Below are 21,008 nucleotides of genomic sequence, written 5' to 3'. Positions count from 1 at the left end.
AATGGTCCATTCATTCATACATTAACTCATGATTACCATAGGTCGCAGATTACTATGAAAACCTGTCAGTCGATCCGTCACACCTCCATGTATGGCTGTCAGTCCGTCACGCCTCGTGACACACTCCATATATGAAGATCATGACACTGACCTCATCAAACCCTGGATAGCCATACATGGAGAAGACTGGATCATCACCTAGATTTGCATATGGAGCCAGACAGCAACTCTACATGTGACCTCAAACCTCAAACCCTTAGATCTCCATATATGGAGCTGACCTGTTCTGACATTCCATATGTTGATCCTCCCCCCAGCTGTCCTTCCTCTTCGATGTCTCCCTTTTGCCTGTCCATTCAAACTCTGGACGGGCCCGCCCCAAAGTTATTAGTGCAGCCGCGCCTGGCAGACGGCGAAAACTAGAGTTCCCAACAGGCCTGAAAATGAAGGCCCGGTCCTATACCTGGGCCGTCATCAAACCCTGTACACTCAAGACGTCTTACTTCACGCCCTCAGAGCATCTTACTCACTTATAGGTACAGGTATTATCATTTACTCGGATGCAAGTTGTCCCTGTTGAGCACCTACTGACTGAAGTATGCAGGACTTCTCTTCCTCGATATAGATGCATACACACACACACACACACACACACACACACACACACACACACACACACACACACACACACACACACACACACACACACACACACACACACACACACACACACACACACACACACACACGCACACACACTGTATAATCTGTCACACACTTATAATATAATAATTCAGTTCTGTTCATCATCATACAGTTAAAATATCACTACAGTACAGTTAAAGTATTTAACAAAATTAAATATGACTCTTGGCTGTATGCCATTCCCAATAAGACACTGACCTAGTTGTGTCACAAATTAAATGCTATTTGAAAGACTCATTACACTTGGTAAGACTTTGGGTTTGAGCCGTCTGGTAGAGCCGTTCTGGTCGGGAATCGAACTGGTGACCTTTCGATCCACAGCTCCCCTTCCTCCTCACCCACAGCTTCTTCTTCCCCTTCTTTCCCCTTCTTCCCTCCCCAACCCAGTCAAGTGTTCCCCAGCTTTACTGGAGTTGGTAGAGCTCTTGCCTTTGGACCACAAGGTCATGGGTTCAAATCTGGGTACTGCCAAGTCAGTGTATGAGTCTTCAAGAACCCCCCCAATCAAAACTGACTGCATATTGTTCTTATTGCTTATTGCCGTCCTGCTTGGTCCCACCTTATCGCTGCTTGCAGCTATATTTATAATATTCTTTTTGAGGAGATATGTTGAGACACTTATGAAGCATTAACTATAATGGACACTTGTTTTTACCTCCGTTTACCTTTGCTCAGTGTTGTTGATGCTTCTTGTGAGCATTGTGAGCTTGTAGATCGGATTTTTTCAAAAGATTTTTTATACATTTAGAACTTGTGAAATGGGCCATTCTGCACCATGGTCCATTAAGGCAAGCGACTGAGCCAGCCTTTGTATGAGGTTGCATCCAGCACCACTGCATGCAACCCGTGAGGGTGTGATGTGATTCTTTGCCATGGCAGTGTACAATGTGCAGAATGACACTGTTTACCTTTTTAGATGCTGTGTTTTCTGAGCCACTATAGACTCGAGAAAAGGTCCGGCGGGATTTTGTCTAACAAACCTCAGACATGCATGAAACAGGTGGACAGACATGAGACACCACAGCACATGTTAAGGTGGGAGCATCAGGGGATGGGGCCAACCCCTGATGCTCCACCGAGGTCTGAATTACCATGAATCACTAAGCTGGCAATTACCTACTGCACAGGCAATGGCATACAAATCATTCTTGGCCTACTTGTACCAAGTCCCTCAAGGACCCCTTAGGGTCCCAGGACCCCATGTTGAGAACCTGTAGCCTATAATCTTCTACCCCAATCTTAACAGTAACTCACACAAACGTCTGACATTAGGCTGACCATGGTGCAGTCCAGAGTCCAGACATACTGATTATGTTGTTTGGGGTAATTATCAAGATCCCATTTGTGCTTCACAATAGATGTCTTGATTACCTGTTCTTGACTGATTCCTCAACAGGAAGCATACAGTATTACTGTAAACAAGCGATTCAATAGGCTGCTTCCTATATATAAACTATGGAAGAGGGCAATTCGCTGCAGTGCACACACTGTTGCATTGGAGAAGTGTGCATTTAAAAAGAAGTTACCCACTTTCAACCTGGCATCCCTATTTTGGCCACGTCATTACGTGAAAATCTATTCAAAGCATTATTGTATTTTATTTTACAATATTTACGAATCGTAGATCTCAAAGCTCACAATTATGGGGGGAAATAATGTACTCCCCACCGAAACAATTGCAGAGACCGGTGGAGTCTCTGCAAGTCGACTGACTCGACTCCGCTGGTCATCAAATTATTGGCTTAGGAATGCAACAAAAACAAAAAAATCCCCATGAATTCAACGCTTCATGGGGTGTGTAATAGATAGAACATACTTTTTCATCAATTTATATACACCATCCGTAGTTATTCAACAGGCAGCTCTGCTACAGAATTGTTTGACAGCTTTGTAGCGGCAGTATACATCCCAATGATCCATAAGGGGTGGGGGGACGGGGATGCAGATCCCCTATGATGCACTCTGGAGGGTAAAGTGGGATTAGTCCCACTGTTTCTGGACCCCCGCCAGGCTTTAATGGAGCGGGGGTAACTGAATTGATGGGGATGCACTTGTGTACACTGCGTGAGAAGGCAAGGCCACCAAAAAACAACTCTTGGGCTTTACTTGGAAACTGGGACATGCTACACGTATACAACATAGGAATACTCCAACACCGTCATAAGCAATGACATAATACTAGTGAGTGGCCAACTGGCCACCAAATCGAGTCGGTAAATTTGCGAATTGTACTTGACGAAAAGTGATTACGGTTGTTGTTTTTTTGTTGGGAGGGGGGGGGGGGGGGCACTGAGGTCTGAATTCCCATGAATCACTTGGTCCAGAGACCACAAGGTGGTCGAGAGAGAGATGACCTGGGAAAGGGCTGTATCCTGTCTCGCTACAATAGTAGTGGAGGATAGGCTGTGTGACTGCGGTTAAATCCGCCCAACATAAAACCCTATAATTACCAGATATGTTTGGGGTTAAAGACAGATGAACGGTTCAGGACCGCTGTTCTTTGGGTTCTCACAGAGGAACGAGGATGTTATTTCATACAGAATGTAGCCAGGGCATATTACAGGCTCGCAGTTTGACCCCCAACTGATACCTTAAAAATAAGACTGATTCCCTAGGAAGTGAGAGGGAATCCTCTAGACTAGAGTTCCATTATGGGGGGTCCCCTTAGATCTGATGTGATGTAAGCACCCACCCTGCCCTAATCCCCACCACTCAAGCCTAGGCATGGCGGTGAATCTCCACTTAAAGACACATTATGCAGGAAATCTTATGCAAATGGATGGTTTATCACTTTATCTCTTGTGTCAGCCACTTGTTTTCTATGCCATGTGGATCTCTGGCTTAAAGGGGTGTGTGTTTGGGGGGGGTCAGTAATCTTTTAACACAGATTTCTCTATTGTTGTCAGATTTGGCATGAGATGGGAAATCAATGTACTGTTTTTGCTCTTCAGTAGATGAAGAATTGGTTCAGACAGAGAGACGGAGAGAATACACAGCTCTGTTTATACATTTTCTTATTCTAGTAGGGATAATTTCCTTAACCATACATTTATTTTCTGTTTGTTTTATTTTACATTTGCTTGGCAATGTAAGCATATGTTTCCCAACTTTGTATTAAATTAAATTAAATTTTAATGGGGTAGCAGGACATTAGTGCTTACCAATAGCTGTGCCTATATTGTATTGGTGTCTTTACAAAAATATCAGCACAGCACATCTACCCACTGTATCTTCTCTGGTCTGTCAGAGAACCGGGGCTAGGGTTAAGGGTTAAGTGTATTTTTCTGCTCCAGTATATGTTGTACGTGTCCAGTGAGCTAAGCTGCACACATTTGAGAGTCCCTTACTAAGCAGATTACAAATCTGTGTCAGGATATGTTTCTGCATGTCTAGTCATGCAAACAAGTGAAATACTAATGCTTGTCCACTTCTAGGAGCGTGGGAACGCACTCAGCAAAACATGTTAATAATGAAAGATATGCAAGCTAGATGTATTTGGAGTCGGGACACTGCACAGCACTGATTCAAACCACCATCAAGCCGAAAAGCGTCAACTGTCAACTGAAAGAGCAGTGCATTGCTGACGGTGACCTCTGCTGTGCAAGGTCAAGCATGTGCAATGCATGCTACTGTAATTGCATGCACTTCATCTTCTATTTTTAGTCCCAATTTGAGGCCAGCTTGCTAATTGGCCGGTATTGTTAGAGAATTGCCTCTTCTACAAAAAGGCACTTTGGAAATAGAGATATTAAAAGGCTGTTTCCTGTGTGCGACATTTACCTTGGATTGAGGAACAACACTGTGACTCACAGCTGTCAGAAGTGTAGCATGGGAGCTGATGTGGAGGGAGACCAGATGTTGTCTTCCTGCCGCGGGGAATAAACTCCCTATCACTCACACTCCAGGTGGTGGGGGAAAGGGGGAGAGAACGAGAGGAGAGAATGAGAGATTGAGGAACAACAGGAAGCAGAGACCTTACTACACAATGCACACAGAATTTCCTGCAGGCTCAGACAGATAAGGAATATTGCCCTGTTTAAAGCTGCGCGCTCCCACACCCCACAAATATTTTGAAAAAACATTTTCCAGTGTCTGACAACATCACATCTTCTCGGCCTTGTACAGTTGGATAATTGTGATAGGAGGTGGAAAAGTACATCACCTTTGTGCTTTAGCTGTTATTTACCGGTAGGCTATAGGCCTATTATTAAAGTTTAACAATGTTTTGAATTTGCTCATTACGACTATAGGCATTGTAAAGCAAACATTTGCAAAGTGTATGAAGGTTTTCATTTCCCAGCACCGTTATGGCTTATGGGTGGTTTTACAGTTACAGATTTAGCTCACTCCATAGCCAGAAAAGTGGAACTTATTAGTGAAATCAGCTCATGAGCAGTAGAGTTTATTTGGCTGGAATGAAAAATTGCATTCACTTGACCCTCCATGGCCTATAATTGGACACTGTCGATTACCTGTAATATATTGTATACATCCTCTATAGACTCTAGACATTGGTATGAACATAGTCACCCTGAAAAAGCCTGAAATGGAACTCTTACTTGGCTCATGCGACAGTGGTGCTTCTGCTTCTGCTGCACCTGCAGCTGACATCTGAGCAGAAAAACTCTCCAGCTGTTGACAGAGTAACAATAGCTGCTCAACTGCTGTGGGAGAGGAAGCCACAGGAAGGTCTGAATAGTCCATTTGTCAATGGAATTGACAGAGGCCTTTTGAGACACGATTTTGGTACAACACCTCCCCCTACAGGCTAAACTCGCTGCAACACCACCCTGGCCTGAACTAGGCCTGCCAGTGCCAACTGATTGATTGATTGATTGAAAATTTTATTAACAGTTTGCAGAATTACAGTACATTTCAAGCACAAACTCAATACAAAGGCTGTTAACTGTGAGTGGACGACCCAATTAAGCATTACACTTGTTTACAACAGGGTCCACCATGTTCAATTCATCAAAACATTTAGAGACGTACAAATAGACACTTCTATATAGACAAAGAACAGTACACGAATTCATCATAATGGAGGTAAAAAGGGAAAAGAAACATATACAGTGAGGGGAAAAAGGGGGGGGGCGGTGGGGGGGGAAAACTCATTACATCTATCATACTGGCCTGCTTGCCATTTAGAGATGGCAAGGTCTGAGAAATTAGGTGTTTAGTGTGGTGTTATGATGAATGCACGCACGCACGCACGCACGCACACACACTGTGTGTGGTGTGCCAATCAAATACTGGATCACCTAAAACAGTGGATCTCCATCTTTAACCATTGTCTTCTGTTTTACAGTAAAACGTGTTGCACGCGTTGTGAGCTTAGATCTGTATTTTCACTATTAAATATAGGGCTTGAGTGGTTAGTTCATAATGTATTTGATTCCCTGGGACACACCAAATTTATATGTTAGATCTTGAGCTGAGACGTTTGGGAATCCCTGGCAGAGAGGTTGCCAGCTCATGATGACATTATAGGCCTATGGAGTGTTCAGCACTGAGCTGACCCAGCATGTAAGAGACATTATAGGCCTATGGAGTGTTCAGCACTGAGCTGACCCAGCATGTAAGAGGTGCAACATTTGCTGTCATCAAAGCCTCCTATCTTTTTATCTCCCTGCTCTTCTATTGAGACATTTAAATGTCTCACGATCTAATTAGATCGTGTCAAAGGCCATGTCTCACCTAGACACAGGGTTTGGCACAAATTTTGACCTGATGGCCAAGATTAAAAGTTTTCCTTGAGCAAGCAATATTTGAGCACATGTGCAGGACACCGGTTCAAATCCAGAGTAAAAGAGGAAAGTTACATGTTGGCAACATGTAAGCACTGGCAGCAACATTATGTTGCTGCCAGTGCTTTAAGCACAACACTTTGGGAGAAAATGTTGTCTTTCTTATAATAAGAGTTGTTCCAATATTCTCTACTTGCCTGGAGTAATTTGTAAACTAGATTAAACCCATAACAGCGTTATGAGTTTAACTACAGCACAGTGCCAAATAGAATAAATGCTGTCATCTCATGTTTGTTTGTAAGTGAAAGAAAAGCAAACAAGATGAGGTGTAACTGTAAGTAGTCTGCTGTATACGGTAATGTAAATACTGATTGATTAAATTTGCATTTTGTCTCCCTTGGGAGGGCTCGACCTCAAAGGAACACGGCCACGGCCTCCCGTGCAGGAAAACGGCCGGCGCCCCAGGCTTTTCTCACATGTACTACTAACTCACTGTTGGTTTCTCACTTGTGTAGCCTACTGTAACATGCACACACACACACACACACACACACACACACACACACACACACACACACACACACACACACACACACACACACACACACACACACACACACACACACACACACACACACACACACACACACACACACACACACACACACACAGGATATATCCTTTTAATGTCTCGTTTACTCAGACAATTGCAGACCTTTAGGCCTACTGGTCTTTACTACATCTTTTCTTTCTGTGTAAATAAATAAATAAAGAGATTTAAACAACAAAATACAAAAAACAATATTTCAGATGTGAGAGTGAGTCTGCAGCCAAAATCATGTTTAATGTGGGTGTCCTTTCCTTGACATGAAATGTTTGAGAACAGAACCACGTACACTACTGCCATAATGTAGGCCTACTACTGTCACTGTGTGTGTGAGTAGTGGCGAAAAATAAAACTTCTGGGAACTCAGATTACTGTGTGAGCAACTCTGAGTACAGCATCTTGCAATGGGTCTGGTCCACAAGATTCGATACTCCACCAAGATACCCATGTACCTGTCTAGATACTTCCTTAATGTTAACGAAGTCCACACCCACAACACCAGAGGGAGTGCAACGAACCATGTACAACCCAGATTCGGCACAAACAAGGGACTAAATTCTTTTCGCTCCTATGCCACCAACATGTGGAACGCCCTACCAACAGTCATTAAGACATGCAAATCCCTTGACTCCTTCAAAACCGCTCTCAAAGGGCACCTACGGACGGCTGCAATTCGAAACTGGCCCCCGTAAAAATCTGAATCCCCCCCCGCCCCCCCCCCCCCCCTTTTTCCCCTCACTGTATATGTCTCTTTTCCCTTTTTACCTCTATGATGAATTCCTGTTCTGTTCTTTGACTATATAGAAGTGTCTATTTGTACGTCTCTAAATGTTTTGATGAATTGAACATGGTGGACCCTCTTGTAAACAAGTGTAATGCTTAATTGGGTCGTCCACTCACAGTTAACAGAGTTTGTGCTTGAAATGTACTGTAATTCTGCAAACTGTTAATAAATATTTCAATCAATCAATCAATCAAACCGTGGCAGTCCTATGGCTAAAGAAGAACTACAAATCCCATGGCCGCTAACAACTTCCTTCTGCCCTCCCCTGACCCTGTGACTGAAAATAATCTGATCAGCTGATCTGACCTGGCAACAAAAATAACGTAGCTTAGCTCTGGAGAGGGAGGGAGCTAGTACACTGAACAAAACAATGACACGGCTCGGAGGACAAACATTGATGCAATAATAACACTTTTAAAGACTCCTCAAACTCAATCTGTGCCAATTTCAATTCCGTCTGCTACCTTTTATTGAAGAAGAACCCGCGGTTACGCGAGCGTTTGTCAGCGTTGTTGTTGTTATTGTTGATGTTCGTTAGCTGGGTTGGGTAGCCGTTACGTCTAGAACTGTTTTGGTGCTTTAAATCGTCGGCCTGCTAATATATTTAAATTCGGATTCTTGTCCATCGACACTTCATGTGAGTAGCTACTCGTCAAGAATATCTCAAATATCCACCAAGCTGGATATTTACCGAGAATAAGCTTATTATTGCGAGCTGTAGCTGTTAGCAGATTCGTTTAACATTTGCACATTCATCTTCAGGGAGAGTTCATTGTTTTGATGGTGGTGTAACTGACTGGGTTGCACGAATTTGTGCATCGTTTTTTTTAATGACATTTTTACACGATCACTTTGTAATTTTATGGTTTTTAAAACATTTCTAGCGTTGTTGTGGCAGCTGCTGAGGGCATTACATTGTATATATATTTTTGTTTTGTTTGACAAACAAAGTACTTGACGATCTACCTTGCTGAAAAATTAGTTTGGCTTTGGGATAGCCTAGTTAATTATTTGCATAATAGTGCAGCAAATATACGTTTTTAATTTAAGCTGCTGAAATCATTTGTAATTGGCTCAATCGTTATCACTTGCTGTACTTTTTATAGATCAACAAGGGAGTGCTGTAACCATGCCAAGATTATGTTATTTCTGGCCAAATCTGTTTTCTTATTGATTACGGTATTTATTTTGTAGAGCACAGAAGTTGAGAGTATTTGTGTGTGGTTTGTTAGCATTAAGTGCTATTGGACATTATTGACGTTGTAGTCAAAAAAGCTATTCCACTTGGCATTGCACTGTGTTCCAAACCTCCTCCTGTAAGAAACAATGAGTGGACATGGCTCGTCCTCAGAAAAAGGAGTCAATACCAGTCTAATATGTCAAGAAAACTATGTGTGTGGTGCTTCCGAGGAGGCTGCGTTTGAATGTGATGAGTGTAAGACCTTGCAGTGTGTTCGCTGTGAGTTTGAGCTCCACAACCAGGAGCGTCTGAAGAACCATGAAAGGGTTCCGGTAGGGCCCGGCCATGTCCCCTACTGTGACAACTGCAGGGGAGGCAACGGAGGTGCGGGCAATGGCAAGCGGCATCGGTCCGTGGTCCGCTGCCACAACTGTAAGCTGAACTTGTGCCAAGACTGTCAGAAACGTACCCACAGTGGAGGTAAACAGAAGAAACACCAGCTCACCTCTTATCCTCTGCCGCCGCCGAAACCTGCCGAGGAAATCCCGGTCCAGCCCTCTTCTGCTCGAGCAGCCAACGAGACCAAAGCTCAGGAAGAAGAACTGTTTGAGAATGTGTCCAGTTTTCTCCTGGTCAACGAGAAAGAGGAAATGCAGGTGAGCCAAGCAAAAATGTCACTTACCACGACTCGGGTCACGGCAACAATCTTATTTGTTTGATCATTTATTACTTCATAGTTCATACTTCATAGTCAGACGCAAACATTGACACAAGGCCTAGGCTTCCCAGTTTACTGTGAGAATCAATATTATGTTTGGTTACATAGCATCAGTGTACAACTTAACTGGAATAACTAACACTTTTTGTTTTTAACAGATTCAGGATGAAGTAGCGTTCATGAAGAAACTGAATTGCGAACCCGACCGATTATTGAAGGTGGTGTCCATCTTCGGCAACACGGGAGAGGGCAAGTCCCACACCCTGAACCACACGTTCTTCATGGGCAGGGAGGTGTTCAAGACATCCCCTACACAAGAGTCCTGCACAGTCGGGGTGTGGGCAGCCTTTGACCCTACCCACAAAGTGGTGGTCATCGACACGGAGGGTCTGCTGGGGAACAGCTCCAAACATTGCCAGAGGACGCGACTCTTACTAAAGGTACTCGCCATCTCTGATCTCATCATCTACCGCACCCACACCGACCGTCTCCACGATGACCTCTTCAAGTTCCTCGGCGACGCATCGGACGCCTACCTGAAACACTTCACTAAGGAACTGAAAGCCACCACGGCCCGCTGTGGCCTCGATGTGCCCCTGTCCACCCTGGGCCCTGCAGTGGTCATCTTCCATGAGACTGTCCACACCAAGCTGCTTGGTTCAGGTGTGTGGACTGGAGATGAACGCAATGCTAACTTCTCTGATTGTTCTGAGGTATTGTTCGGAAAAGCTGCCACGATACTGCCCTTACAGTCCCTTGAGGGGGGTCCATTTGGAACCCCCTCAAGGGACCCTCAGGGTCCCTGGAACCCACTTTGAGAACCACTGTCCTAGACTTTTTTTGAGGGGCGGCTGGGGCGCCCCTCCTATGCCCAGCTTTGAGGGTTTGTGTAAACACAACCATTGTCCTAACACAAACATTGAATGCCATTGATAATGAATGGCCAGTTTTGAGTGTTTGTGTAAACACAAACATTGAAGACAAAAGTGAGGACGCAAATTGTGATTGGCCGGAATGAGACTATGAGGATGTATGATGATAAGAGCGCCCCTCACTTCACACGGGTGTGATTTTTAAAATGGTATCGGATCGGTACTCGGTATCGACCGATACGCAAGTTATGTATATCGGAATTGCTATCGGGAAGGAAAGATTGAAAGATCACTACATCTCTATTCTGAAGTTACTAACCGTATTTGCACATGGAGCAAAGTCACTCATATTACGTAATTATTTGACACAACTTCCTTCAGTGTAGTAAGTTGTTGCTGTAACACTAAGACTGTAGGTCTACATCAGCAGCAGTTGGGAGGATTAAAGGCCATACTTTTTGGGGTAAATTGAGGGTTAACCCAAAAAATGATTACAGGTTCAGTAAAAAGACTTCACCTCACTGACTTTGACACAAGTCAATAACAAGCCAATAATTCACAAGTCGTAACACACACAGCTATCCCTAATTCTTCAGTCCAGCTTGTTCTGAAACAAGTAAAGAAATTGGAAAGGAAAAGACTGCCTGGTTGTTAAAGAGCACCTGTTGATGTGTAGCTCAATTAATTTATTGTAACTGCAATGTACCCTCGTCTTTTCTGTACACGATAGTCTATGGCCAATTTCCATAATGGGTATTTGTATATACTGTATGGAAACGTAGCAAATTCTGAGGTTACTTTATAGCTAATGATAATCCATAACTTTGTTTGTGAATAAAATATGATTTAGACTAATCTGTGTGGTAGACTCGGACTATAGACTCGCACTATAATGAAAAAGGAAGGGATTTCCGCACACTGAATTGTAGCCCCCAGGAAAATTCTTTATTTGTTACAACGTTTCGACCACTGTGGGTCTTCGTCAGGTATGAGTACACAACATGCGTAGGCGTATTATATACAACAGCATATGGGCAGGTCAACAAGGAACAAGCTCTGTTGCAATGATGAAAATCAAGCTAGACACGCCCACCGCATCTGAAAGGATGAGGCTGTAATCAGCATGTAGGGCATGTCAAGCTAAGGACTCTATACTGTATATAAATATATTGAAAATAGTGGCTCTAAGGCCAACTCTTTAGAACCCAAAAGAAAAGTATAAAGGTGCAGACATAGTTAAAAGTAAGCTGCAAACCAATAAGAAAAATACTGCCTACAGGTGGAGACCAAAATATAATAGCAAAATATATAGTAGGGTACTGTAATTACAGTACAAAATAATGAGGACATAGCATAGGGACAAAGAATGGCAATAACACAAATAATTCACAAAAGTTAAAAAGATAAAACATAAAAAGAAAATTAACCCAGAAATGGCTTGACATCAAATTCCTCATTGAGCCCTTGAGGCGCCATAGTGTTGAGTGTATAAATGTAAAAAGCTTCACGTTGGAGTAGGAGTCGATTGTGGTCACCACCCCGAGGGGGTCTCTACTTTTTCAATGCCCCAGTATTTTAAAGTAGAAATATTATGCCCACAGTGGTCGAAACGTTCAGTGTGCGGACATCCCTTCCTTTTTCATTGTATGTATATTTTTGACCAGCACCTGTAGAATTTCTGGAGATGTGCGTGCTTACTGTGGTCTTACTCTGGATGAGCAGGACCACTACTGTTTGACAATTATAGTGTGGTATGGTTCTCGCAGTACGTCCGGGTATGATGATGATGTCAAACGCATACCCTTTGTAATATGCATAAAATGTTTGCAGCGTGATGTCTATTCAATTTTAGTGATTCCCTACCAGTGAATCTACAGCCTGTACCTTCTTTCCGGTTGTAATGAAATGCCACAGACCTCTGCAAAATAATATATTCTACGTACTGGTATATGTACGCTCTCTCTCTATACTTCAAGCTGTTCATTTTTCTCTCTCTTTCAGATAAGCCATCTGAGTCGGTGGAGCGACTGCTATCGGAACGCTTTAAGAAGCTGGACCGCTTCCCAGAGGCCTTTAGTTCTGTCCAGTACCGGGGAACACAAACCCTCAGCCCTCCCACTGACTTCCGTGGCCTGCAGAACAACCTGGAGCAGCTTCTGGACAACAACGCAACCCGCTCCCCTCGAACCCCTGTTGTCATATTCAAAGCCCTGCAGGTAGGGCTGTATGTATAGAGCTAAAGAAAAAAAATAGAAGCTATAAACCTGTTCCAAAGAGATTAGATGTTGTGCAAAGCCAGCACTGTGGCTGTCTTGGATGGTTTAACCCCATTTATACTGGTGTCCCTCCCTGTTTAGGCAACGAATCACAGTGCAATGTGTTGTGAGCTTGTTTGTCATACAACAACAAAGTATATGGGGCATATGTGGTTAAGAACCTGAATTGCATTTGTGTATCGTCTAAATTATTTCTGGGATTCAGTTCAGGTGGTATATGACAGACAGGTTTCAAGTTCATTTATGAAGAGCAGGTGCAATTTTTGCATATGACTAATTCATTTTCTATTGTGGTTGTCTACTAATCTTTCCTTTTTTTCCCCTGTTCTTTCAGGCCCTGAGTGAGCGCTTCAATGGGGAGATCGCAGACGACCTTGTAGCCCACAGTTGCTTCTTCCCTGATGAGTATTTCACCTGTTCAAGCACCTGTCTCAGTTGTGGGTCAGTATGTTTCTAAACTCCTGACGTTCAGCATAGTTTTTCATCCTTATCGTGTCATCTCCTGCAGGGTTCAGTTGAGTTAACGCATACTATTGTCTTCCAGTTCTGGCTGCAAGAACAGCATGAACCACTTAGGGGAAGGAATGTGCCACGACGCCAAGCAGCGCTGTCGCTACACTGCACAGTGTGACAATCGCATTTACACTTGCAAGGTAAACATGGTGGTGGCTCAAACCCTTTTTTAAACAGAGCGTGAACCACAGCAGATGATCTGGTTTGTTTCCCAAACAGTGGGTCCACGGACCAATCATGTTGTGAGCTTGTACATCTGCTATTCTCATTAGTTTTGGTCCTGGGCAAACGTATCATTTTTCTCTTTTGGGTCGTGAGCTAAAAGGTTTGGGAACCACTGCTCCAGAGTGTGTGCACACACACACACACACACACACACACACACACACACACACACACAACACTGGTGTAGTGTTATACAATGCATTTGTATCTGAAGAATAGCATCCACGTACTGTACATGTCCTGTTGTTACAGTATGTCAACTATTGTCGATTGATTGATTGTTACATCACTGACCCCAGCATTTCTGTAATCACTACATGACTGATATCCTCACAAGCTGTGCGTCTCCTTCCACTTTAGGCTTGCTATGAAGGAGGGAAGGAGGTGATAGTCGTTCCCAAGACCTCCGCCTCCTCGGACTCTCCATGGTTGGGCCTTGCAAAGTATGCCTGGTCTGGGTGAGTACTGTAGTAGGGGAAAGCAGGGCAAAGTTCAGTGTTCACCTTTACTCAGTCTAATTTTAGCCCTAGTGTTCCAACACCCTGACCTAAAATCAACATTTATTCTTCCACTAACTTACTATATACTGTGTATATATATATAATCCGTATAAATATGTATTTTTGTTTTACAATATTAACATTGCCTCTGTGCATGCAGGTATGTGATTGAATGTCCAACTTGTGGAGTGATCTATCGAAGCCGGCAGTTCTGGTACGGAAACCAAGACCCTGTGGACACGGTCGTCCGCACTGAGATCCAGCACATATGGCCAGGGGTGAGAATGAATCAGTCTTTCTTATTCTTTTTTTAAGATTTGTTTTTGGCTTTTGTGCCTTTTATTGATGGTTAGTGAAAATGGACAGGAAAGAGAGAGAAGGGGAGGGACATGCAGCAAAGGTCATCATGAACGGGACTCGAACACGCTAAGCGCTGTCAGGCCAGAGCCTATATGGCATGCGTCTGGACCAATTGGCCAGCGGGCGCCCCAGAATCAGTCTTTCTAATCTAGGTTATGTTTGCTTCATTACCATCAGTTATGTGCAAAGTACCAAAATCTCTATATATTGTTTCGGTTAATCTATTCAAATTAATATAGGCATTAGGCCTTAGGCCATTAGAACCCAAACGGACATTTGAAATTGCATAGTAATGTACGGTATCGCATATATTTTCTGTTCTCTTAATTGATTATTCATTTAAACATGTCGTCGTGCCTAAAGTCCGCCTCCTCTTTCCACAGTCGAATGGCTTCTTGAAGGACAACAGCAACGCAGCGCAGCGTCTCTTGGACGGAGTCAATCTGGTTGCCCAGTCTGTGTCGGAGCTCAGCGTGAAGCCAGCCAGGGCCGTCACCTCCTGGCTGACGGATCAGATCGCCCCGGCCTACTGGAAACCCAACTCCCTCATCCTGGTGAGTGACACACGCAGCCCTAACCCGCCGTGTGGCACACCAACAGCCAAGTCGACACTTTCCTGTCCAGGGGAACGGGATGTTTTTACTGTTTGTCCCTGAGCGTGTCCAGCAGCTATTACACAATCTGTGTTTGCAGGTCATGAGATAAAGCCTCGGATATAGTCTCAGAGTGTTCCTGCTCCCTTCCAAAGAGCCCAGTCAATAACAACTTCCTTCTTGTTGTTGTTATTTCTCCCCTATTACACAAGGCGTGTCATCAGTGCCACGCAGTCTTCCAGGACAACGACACCAAGCATCATTGCCGTGCGTGCGGCGAGGGCTTCTGTGACAGCTGCTCTTCCAAAGCCATGCCTGTCCCAGAGAAGGGGTGGGGCCTGGCCCCCGTTAGGGTCTGTGATGTGTGCTTTGAGCAGAGAGCTTCACAAGCAGGTACATGAAGAATACACTGTGCCTTCTGCAGCCCACCCTGGCCTGCATCCATCTGTTCCGTGTTCCGTTCTGTTTGATATGAGCCCATTAAGACCTGAGGCTGATTCTACCTAGAAAAGGGTTTTCTGAAAAACGTGTTGCTCTATCGGACCCTCAACAAATGTATTTGGCTGTGGACCCCCATCTGAAAATATTTACAAGTAAAGATTTGAGTTTAAAATGATCGCTTTATATATTTTCAAAGGTTTACACAAATTTTCACAATTTCCCAAAAATATCAGATATACAAGCTCAATAGCGTGTGACTGAAATCTAAATGTTTTTAAATAGGCAAAGAAATCTAAAATTGTGCCGATGCTTTCCCAGTTTTAATGGGTTAACCAGAGGATTATTTTGTTTGTGAAGAACTGCTGGAGGCGGAGCTAGATGAAGAGGAGGGCGGAACGCTGGCGAGGAAGGTTGGAGAAGTGGTGACCAACACGTTAGGGGCTGTGGTCACTGCTATTGACATCCCATTTGGTAAGTGCCCAACATTTCACTAGGAGTATGATTTATTAGGAGTCAATGACAGGGAGAATAAAATGGAATGGACGTATTGCCCTCTGGTGGCAAAGCAGGATTATACTAGTTTAGAGCAAGAGAAGAATCCAAACCATTTCTTTTGAATAGTGAAGGGAGGAATCATATTTCTAGTTTGAAACCTACATTCATCAGTGAGTTCTCCTCATAGGAACAAGCTTAAGGATGTCAACATGACTGCCAAATGGTTAGGAGTGATGTTCCAAAAAAGTCGCAAGTTTAACGACAGTCGGTTTGCTAACAGCCGTAATGTCTTTGATAATTAGTCACACATTGTAACTTATGAACATTGAACATTGAACAAACTGTCCACTAAATGTTCACTATTTAAATATGAAGTGTACATCTATGTCGTATTCACTTCATGCTGGAGTGACTAAGTCTAATTTGTCAAACATTGGTAAACAATTTGCATTCAAGTACAGAAGGTTGATTTCACACTGCTGAGTCTGAGTGGCTAAGTGGCCCAGTTTGTTGAGGGTTTTAGAAACCAAAATGATCATCGAAGCATTTGTTCAATTCATCTGCTCCAATCCAATGTGCACACATTAGCTGCATAATATCTATTTGTCTGGCCAGTGCAATTGTTTATATAAAAGACAACTGTAATCCTCCCAGGTATGCTAAGATGAACACTTTCAGCACCCACTGGTGTTCATGTGAAATTACCGCAGGCAGCCAGGCAATATTTGTGAATTTGTGCCAACTACTTCTGCCCCACACACCTACGAGCAGCAGCCGACATGTCTTAGTTTTCACCACAAGCGATAATATGGCTTGCGCGATGCGATCAGAAATCACTATTTACATCTGAATACCGGGCGGATTGGACTAAAACAACAACTTTGGAGTATTTTTCGGAGAAAACAAGCAGCAAAGTCCTGGGCCGTGGCTCAGCGGTCCAGGCACCTTGGCCGGCAGCCCGAGCCTGGCAGTGTGCCGCGGGTTCGACTCCCGATCCCGACGGCCATTACTGCATGTCACTCCCTCATCTCTCTCCCCATTTCCTGTCAGCCTACTGTCTGTCCCTCTATAAAAAATATAAAATAAAGGCGAAAGCTGCAAAAAAAACATAAAAAATAAACGACAATGAGTGAGGTGCTGTCTAGCAGCCTGGGCAGCACGAAAGGTTAGTGTTGAGCTTTGGCTGCTTGGTATTGATATAAACAACCCGCCATCTGATGAGTATGGCGACCATCGGGGTTAAATCTTAACCCGTCATCTGACGGGTTCCGAAGCATTTTGGCGACATTGGGTGTTAAGTGTCAGGTGTTTTGTTATCCACCTGTCTGTAGTTTATCGTTTCATCTCTTGCTTAGTGCAAGCGTTCATTTATACTTTGTCACATAGTTGTGAAGTATGAATTATCTTGTCTTTAACAGTGGTTGTTATAAACAAGCAGGCTACAACCTCCTTCTCTTAAAGTGTTTTTCAGAGCTTGTACAGCACAATGGAATTCAGTCACTTCCAACATCAAAGTGTCTGCTAATTTTGCTGTGTGGGTGTGATTATCTGTGTCTAATGCACAACTTGGGCATTTAGCAGACAATCTTTTATCCAGAGCGACTTACAGTAAGCAAGGTAAACACAAACCACACATAATTATGTGTGTGCCTGGTCCGACTGACTCCCTACCTGCTTCCCTCAGGCTTGGTGAAGGATGCTGCCCGGCCTGCATACTGGGTACCCGACCAGGACATACAGTGCTGCCACAACTGCCAGCGTGACTTCGCCGCCAAGCTGTCCAAGCACCACTGTCGTGCCTGCGGGCAAGGCGTGTGCGACGACTGCTCCCCGGAACGTCGAGCGGTGCCCTCGCGGGGCTGGGACCACCCTGTACGGGTGTGCGCTATCTGCAACCAGAAACCTGGAGACCTTTAACAGGGACAGCCTTCCTTCCTCAGAGCACCAAGAACCACTCACTCTCTCTCTCACTTACGCAGCCCGCAATCTGTTAGTCGAGCTGAAATGTCATTTCGCATGTGTCTAACTTCAGTATCGTGCCGTGTTGCCAAGTGAGTCAGGATGGGGAGGCGGGACATTACGTTGGGCAGACGCCGGAGAGCTGCAACATCGATATGGGTGGGTTTTCTAGCTCAACTGGCTTGAAAAATAACTATCAAAACTAGGCAGTGCTGATCAAATATGAATTAAGATTGTTACCGCATTGTCTGTTTTCAGAAACACATTTTTGTCTGTTGTTTAGCTGCAAAATGCGACCGTTTGTTGGATATGGTGGATAACTGCCATAACGGCATACAACACCGCCCACTTTTGGGCGTAGCCCACTGTAGCATAACTAATTCATGATTGGAATTTCATATAAAACAAATACAAAAATATGGATTTTTTTTTCGTGGAGGGCAACAGATAATTTTTCATTTCAGCTCGACTGCTATACATCCGTTTCTCAAATGGTTCTGTCCTGATTCTGTGGTGAGGAAGTTTTAGTAAATATAAGACATTAGCAAATTTCAGAGTTTCTGAGGCCTTGTTGAAGAGCAGGAACATATACGTTACGTGACCGAGTGTGAAAACTGTATTTCCACTCCGATTGTTGACAGAGTGAAATATTTTGATTCTCACTGACACAAATCACTACTTTTATGTTGAAATATTTTTCTATGGGGGGGGAAAAAGACAAGAAGAAAAAAAAAAAAGTATCATTTAAACAATATTAGTTAGTTACAAACCCTGTGGGGTTGATTAGTTCTAAGTAATTGTTATACCAAGTATTATGTCACTGATGTCATATGACGTGTAATGGCAAGAGGATATTTGTATCCATGCAGATACAGCTGCAGGTTCCATTGCATGCTCTATTGCAACCTTTTAGTTATTGCACTAAGCTTTTTTTCAGCTGTAAAAAAAGCTGTCGCTTACCATGGCCAAAACCAGATATCCTCTGGACTAATAGTTTAGTCTGTTTGTCATGAATAGATTTTAATAGAATGGTGGATATCTGGTACGCCACAAATCATTCAGGTTACTGTGTCTGTGCTGATATAACTTCATATTTTACTGTGCGATTGTTGTATGAAGACATAGAACTATGTTAGTGTGTACATTTTAGATGTGGGAAAATTATTTATGTATTGATGAGATGGAGGATGGGAAAAAAAAGTAGCGCAAGAAAGTAGCGCTTCGGCATGCATGACAGTCTGAGAGATCCATTGCCTTTCGTTGTTCAGAGTGTTCTCTGACAGACAAATACTGAACCTCACTATCTCTCATGATGGGTTGCATATTTGTTGTGTATATTTTACTTTTTTTTTTGGTTTTGCTTCTGTACTCCAAACTGCTTCCTTATCACGCCATACATTTCTAAGTTATTGTTTTCTGAACTGATGTGGCGTCTGCTTCAGGCTATGGGAATTATTTTGCGTGCCGTTGTTACTCTGAAGTATCCAAATGAGTCTCCTAACCAGTTTTCCATATCACATGCATGATGCTTCTAGGTCTCTGTGAACACAAGATGACACGATAAGGAATTTTGAATAAGCCGAGCGTGTTTGTGTTCCGTTGGCAGCCGTTCATTAAATGTTTTTCGCGTTTTGTTTTTTCCTCATTCACTATTGTAATCTACCTTTGTCAAGTTATGTTCTGCTGGTTCTCGCGTTATTTTTGCCTGAGCTTATTTTTTTGTTGTTGTATGGGTATTTATATATATCTTATGTAGCGACCTCCAAATGGGTTTGTTCTGTCATTCATATCCTGTTGAAAGCCAACATCACACTAATCTTGAATGATGAGGTATTGAACTGTATTTGGTAAATCAAAGCTTTATCCAACCTCTTTGACAACAATGCTGAGAAATGTCTTATTTTATCTGAATAAAGGAAGCATTACATTTATATATAATACAAAGCTCATGGAGATGCCTTTTCAATGTTGCTTGTTTAACAAAACGAAGGGAAATGTTTTTGCTTGATTAATTTGAAATAGTTTCTTTCTTCGCACCTCACTTGTGATGTTTGGAAAGATGGTGTATCTGCCTTGTCTCAAAATAGGTCTAACTGGTCTGATCGTTGCATCGCACAAACCATTCTCTGAGACGCTAATATTGCACAGAATAGAATCTGAAGTTGACGTGCTGAATTTCATTCCCCTGTGTGAAGTTCTTTGTTTGAAATACATTTTGACTTGCTTAAGAGGTACACTTTGTGACTGATTTGCCCAGTATGTTTAATTGGGTTTGGTGGGTGCCATCATCAATACTCCTATTGATTAAAGCTGGAAATATTGATACATTTGAAATAGTTGCCAATTAACTTCTAACATTGATGTCTGCAAACTGTCCGAACTGGTGGAAGAACTAAAGTAATATCAGCTCTTTTCTGTCAAAATAAATAAAAAATAAATAGTCTGGATTCAACTTTCTATGTGCGTATGAATTCTATTATAGGATGAGGAGATTGTGAAGAGATTATTGGTTTGTGTGTGTCTATACTCTCCAACAATGCAGCCTCAGATAAAATTATAGAAACTGATTTGCTTGTTGCTTGATGATGATAAATCATTTATAATAATTGTAATAAATAATGAAACACATTGCTCCTTGTTGATGGTTCATGCCCATTTACTCTGCCTGATTTCAGTACCAGAGAGGGGAGGGAGGGAAGGGGGGGATGTGCACTGGCTGAAGTCATACCGGCTGCCTCTCAGGTCTCTTTAAAAGTCGTGGAATTCAGTTGTGTACAATATAAATACAAGGGAAAACCCTTTAAAATATTTTTGACAGTTTACCCCACAAGCCACGCCCTATGCACGTATGCCGCAACGGCATTGGCCTATAATTTCAACCCGGCCTCCCATTGGCTGCTTTCCCCTAGGTTTCCCTCAGAACTGCAAGACGCTGATATTGCGTTACATTGTAGCAAAATGGCGGCTGTCATTCAGAATCCACTAAAAGCGTAAGTAATTTGGCACATTACAGAAATTTTGAACAATTACTTT

General features: G+C 43.1%; 2 protein-coding genes across 3 annotated transcripts in view; both read left to right on the top strand.

Annotated features, from left to right (window-relative positions):
* Positions 1-8,113: 8,113 nt before the first annotated feature.
* On the top strand, positions 8,114-20,422 carry LOC306942794 (zinc finger FYVE domain-containing protein 1-like). The gene is made up of 11 exons (XM_079528886.1): positions 8,114-9,679; positions 9,900-10,404; positions 12,615-12,829; positions 13,224-13,330; positions 13,434-13,542; positions 13,988-14,085; positions 14,288-14,405; positions 14,871-15,041; positions 15,293-15,473; positions 15,879-15,992; positions 17,701-20,422. Exons 1-11 carry the CDS (start codon positions 9,170-9,172, stop codon positions 17,931-17,933), a joined length of 2,361 nt encoding a protein of 786 aa, XP_079385012.1. The 5' UTR covers positions 8,114-9,169; the 3' UTR covers positions 17,934-20,422.
* A 449-nt stretch (positions 20,423-20,871) lies between these two features.
* Positions 20,872-21,008, top strand: part of LOC306942814 (zinc finger protein DPF3-like) — a 55,572-nt gene continuing 55,435 nt past the window's right edge. For both annotated transcript variants that reach the window (XM_079528924.1, XM_079528923.1), the window contains exon 1: positions 20,872-20,965. In XM_079528924.1, the coding sequence (XP_079385050.1) occupies positions 20,934-20,965 (32 nt within the window). In that variant the 5' untranslated portion in view covers positions 20,872-20,933. The remainder of the gene's footprint in view (positions 20,966-21,008) is intronic.

The sequence above is a fragment of the Electrona antarctica genome (assembly GCF_951216825.1).
Source record: "Electrona antarctica genome assembly, chromosome: 18".
Lineage (NCBI taxonomy): Eukaryota > Metazoa > Chordata > Actinopteri > Myctophiformes > Myctophidae > Electrona > Electrona antarctica.
Note: the sequence above shows the minus strand (reverse complement) of the source record. Positions and strands in the feature narration are given on the sequence as shown.

What these genes read in the sequence shown, in the direction of transcription:
- LOC306942794 (XM_079528886.1), top strand. Translation starts at nt 9,170, where the DNA reads ATGAGTGGACATGGCTCGTCCTCAGAAAAAGGAGTCAATACCAGTCTA. An exon ending in GCAAAGTATGCCTGGTCTGG is followed by an intron (nt 14,086 to 14,287) that starts GTGAGTACTGTA and finishes CTGTGCATGCAG; the next exon opens with GTATGTGATTGAATGTCCAA. An exon ending in AACCCAACTCCCTCATCCTG is followed by an intron (nt 15,042 to 15,292) that starts GTGAGTGACACA and finishes CTATTACACAAG; the next exon opens with GCGTGTCATCAGTGCCACGC.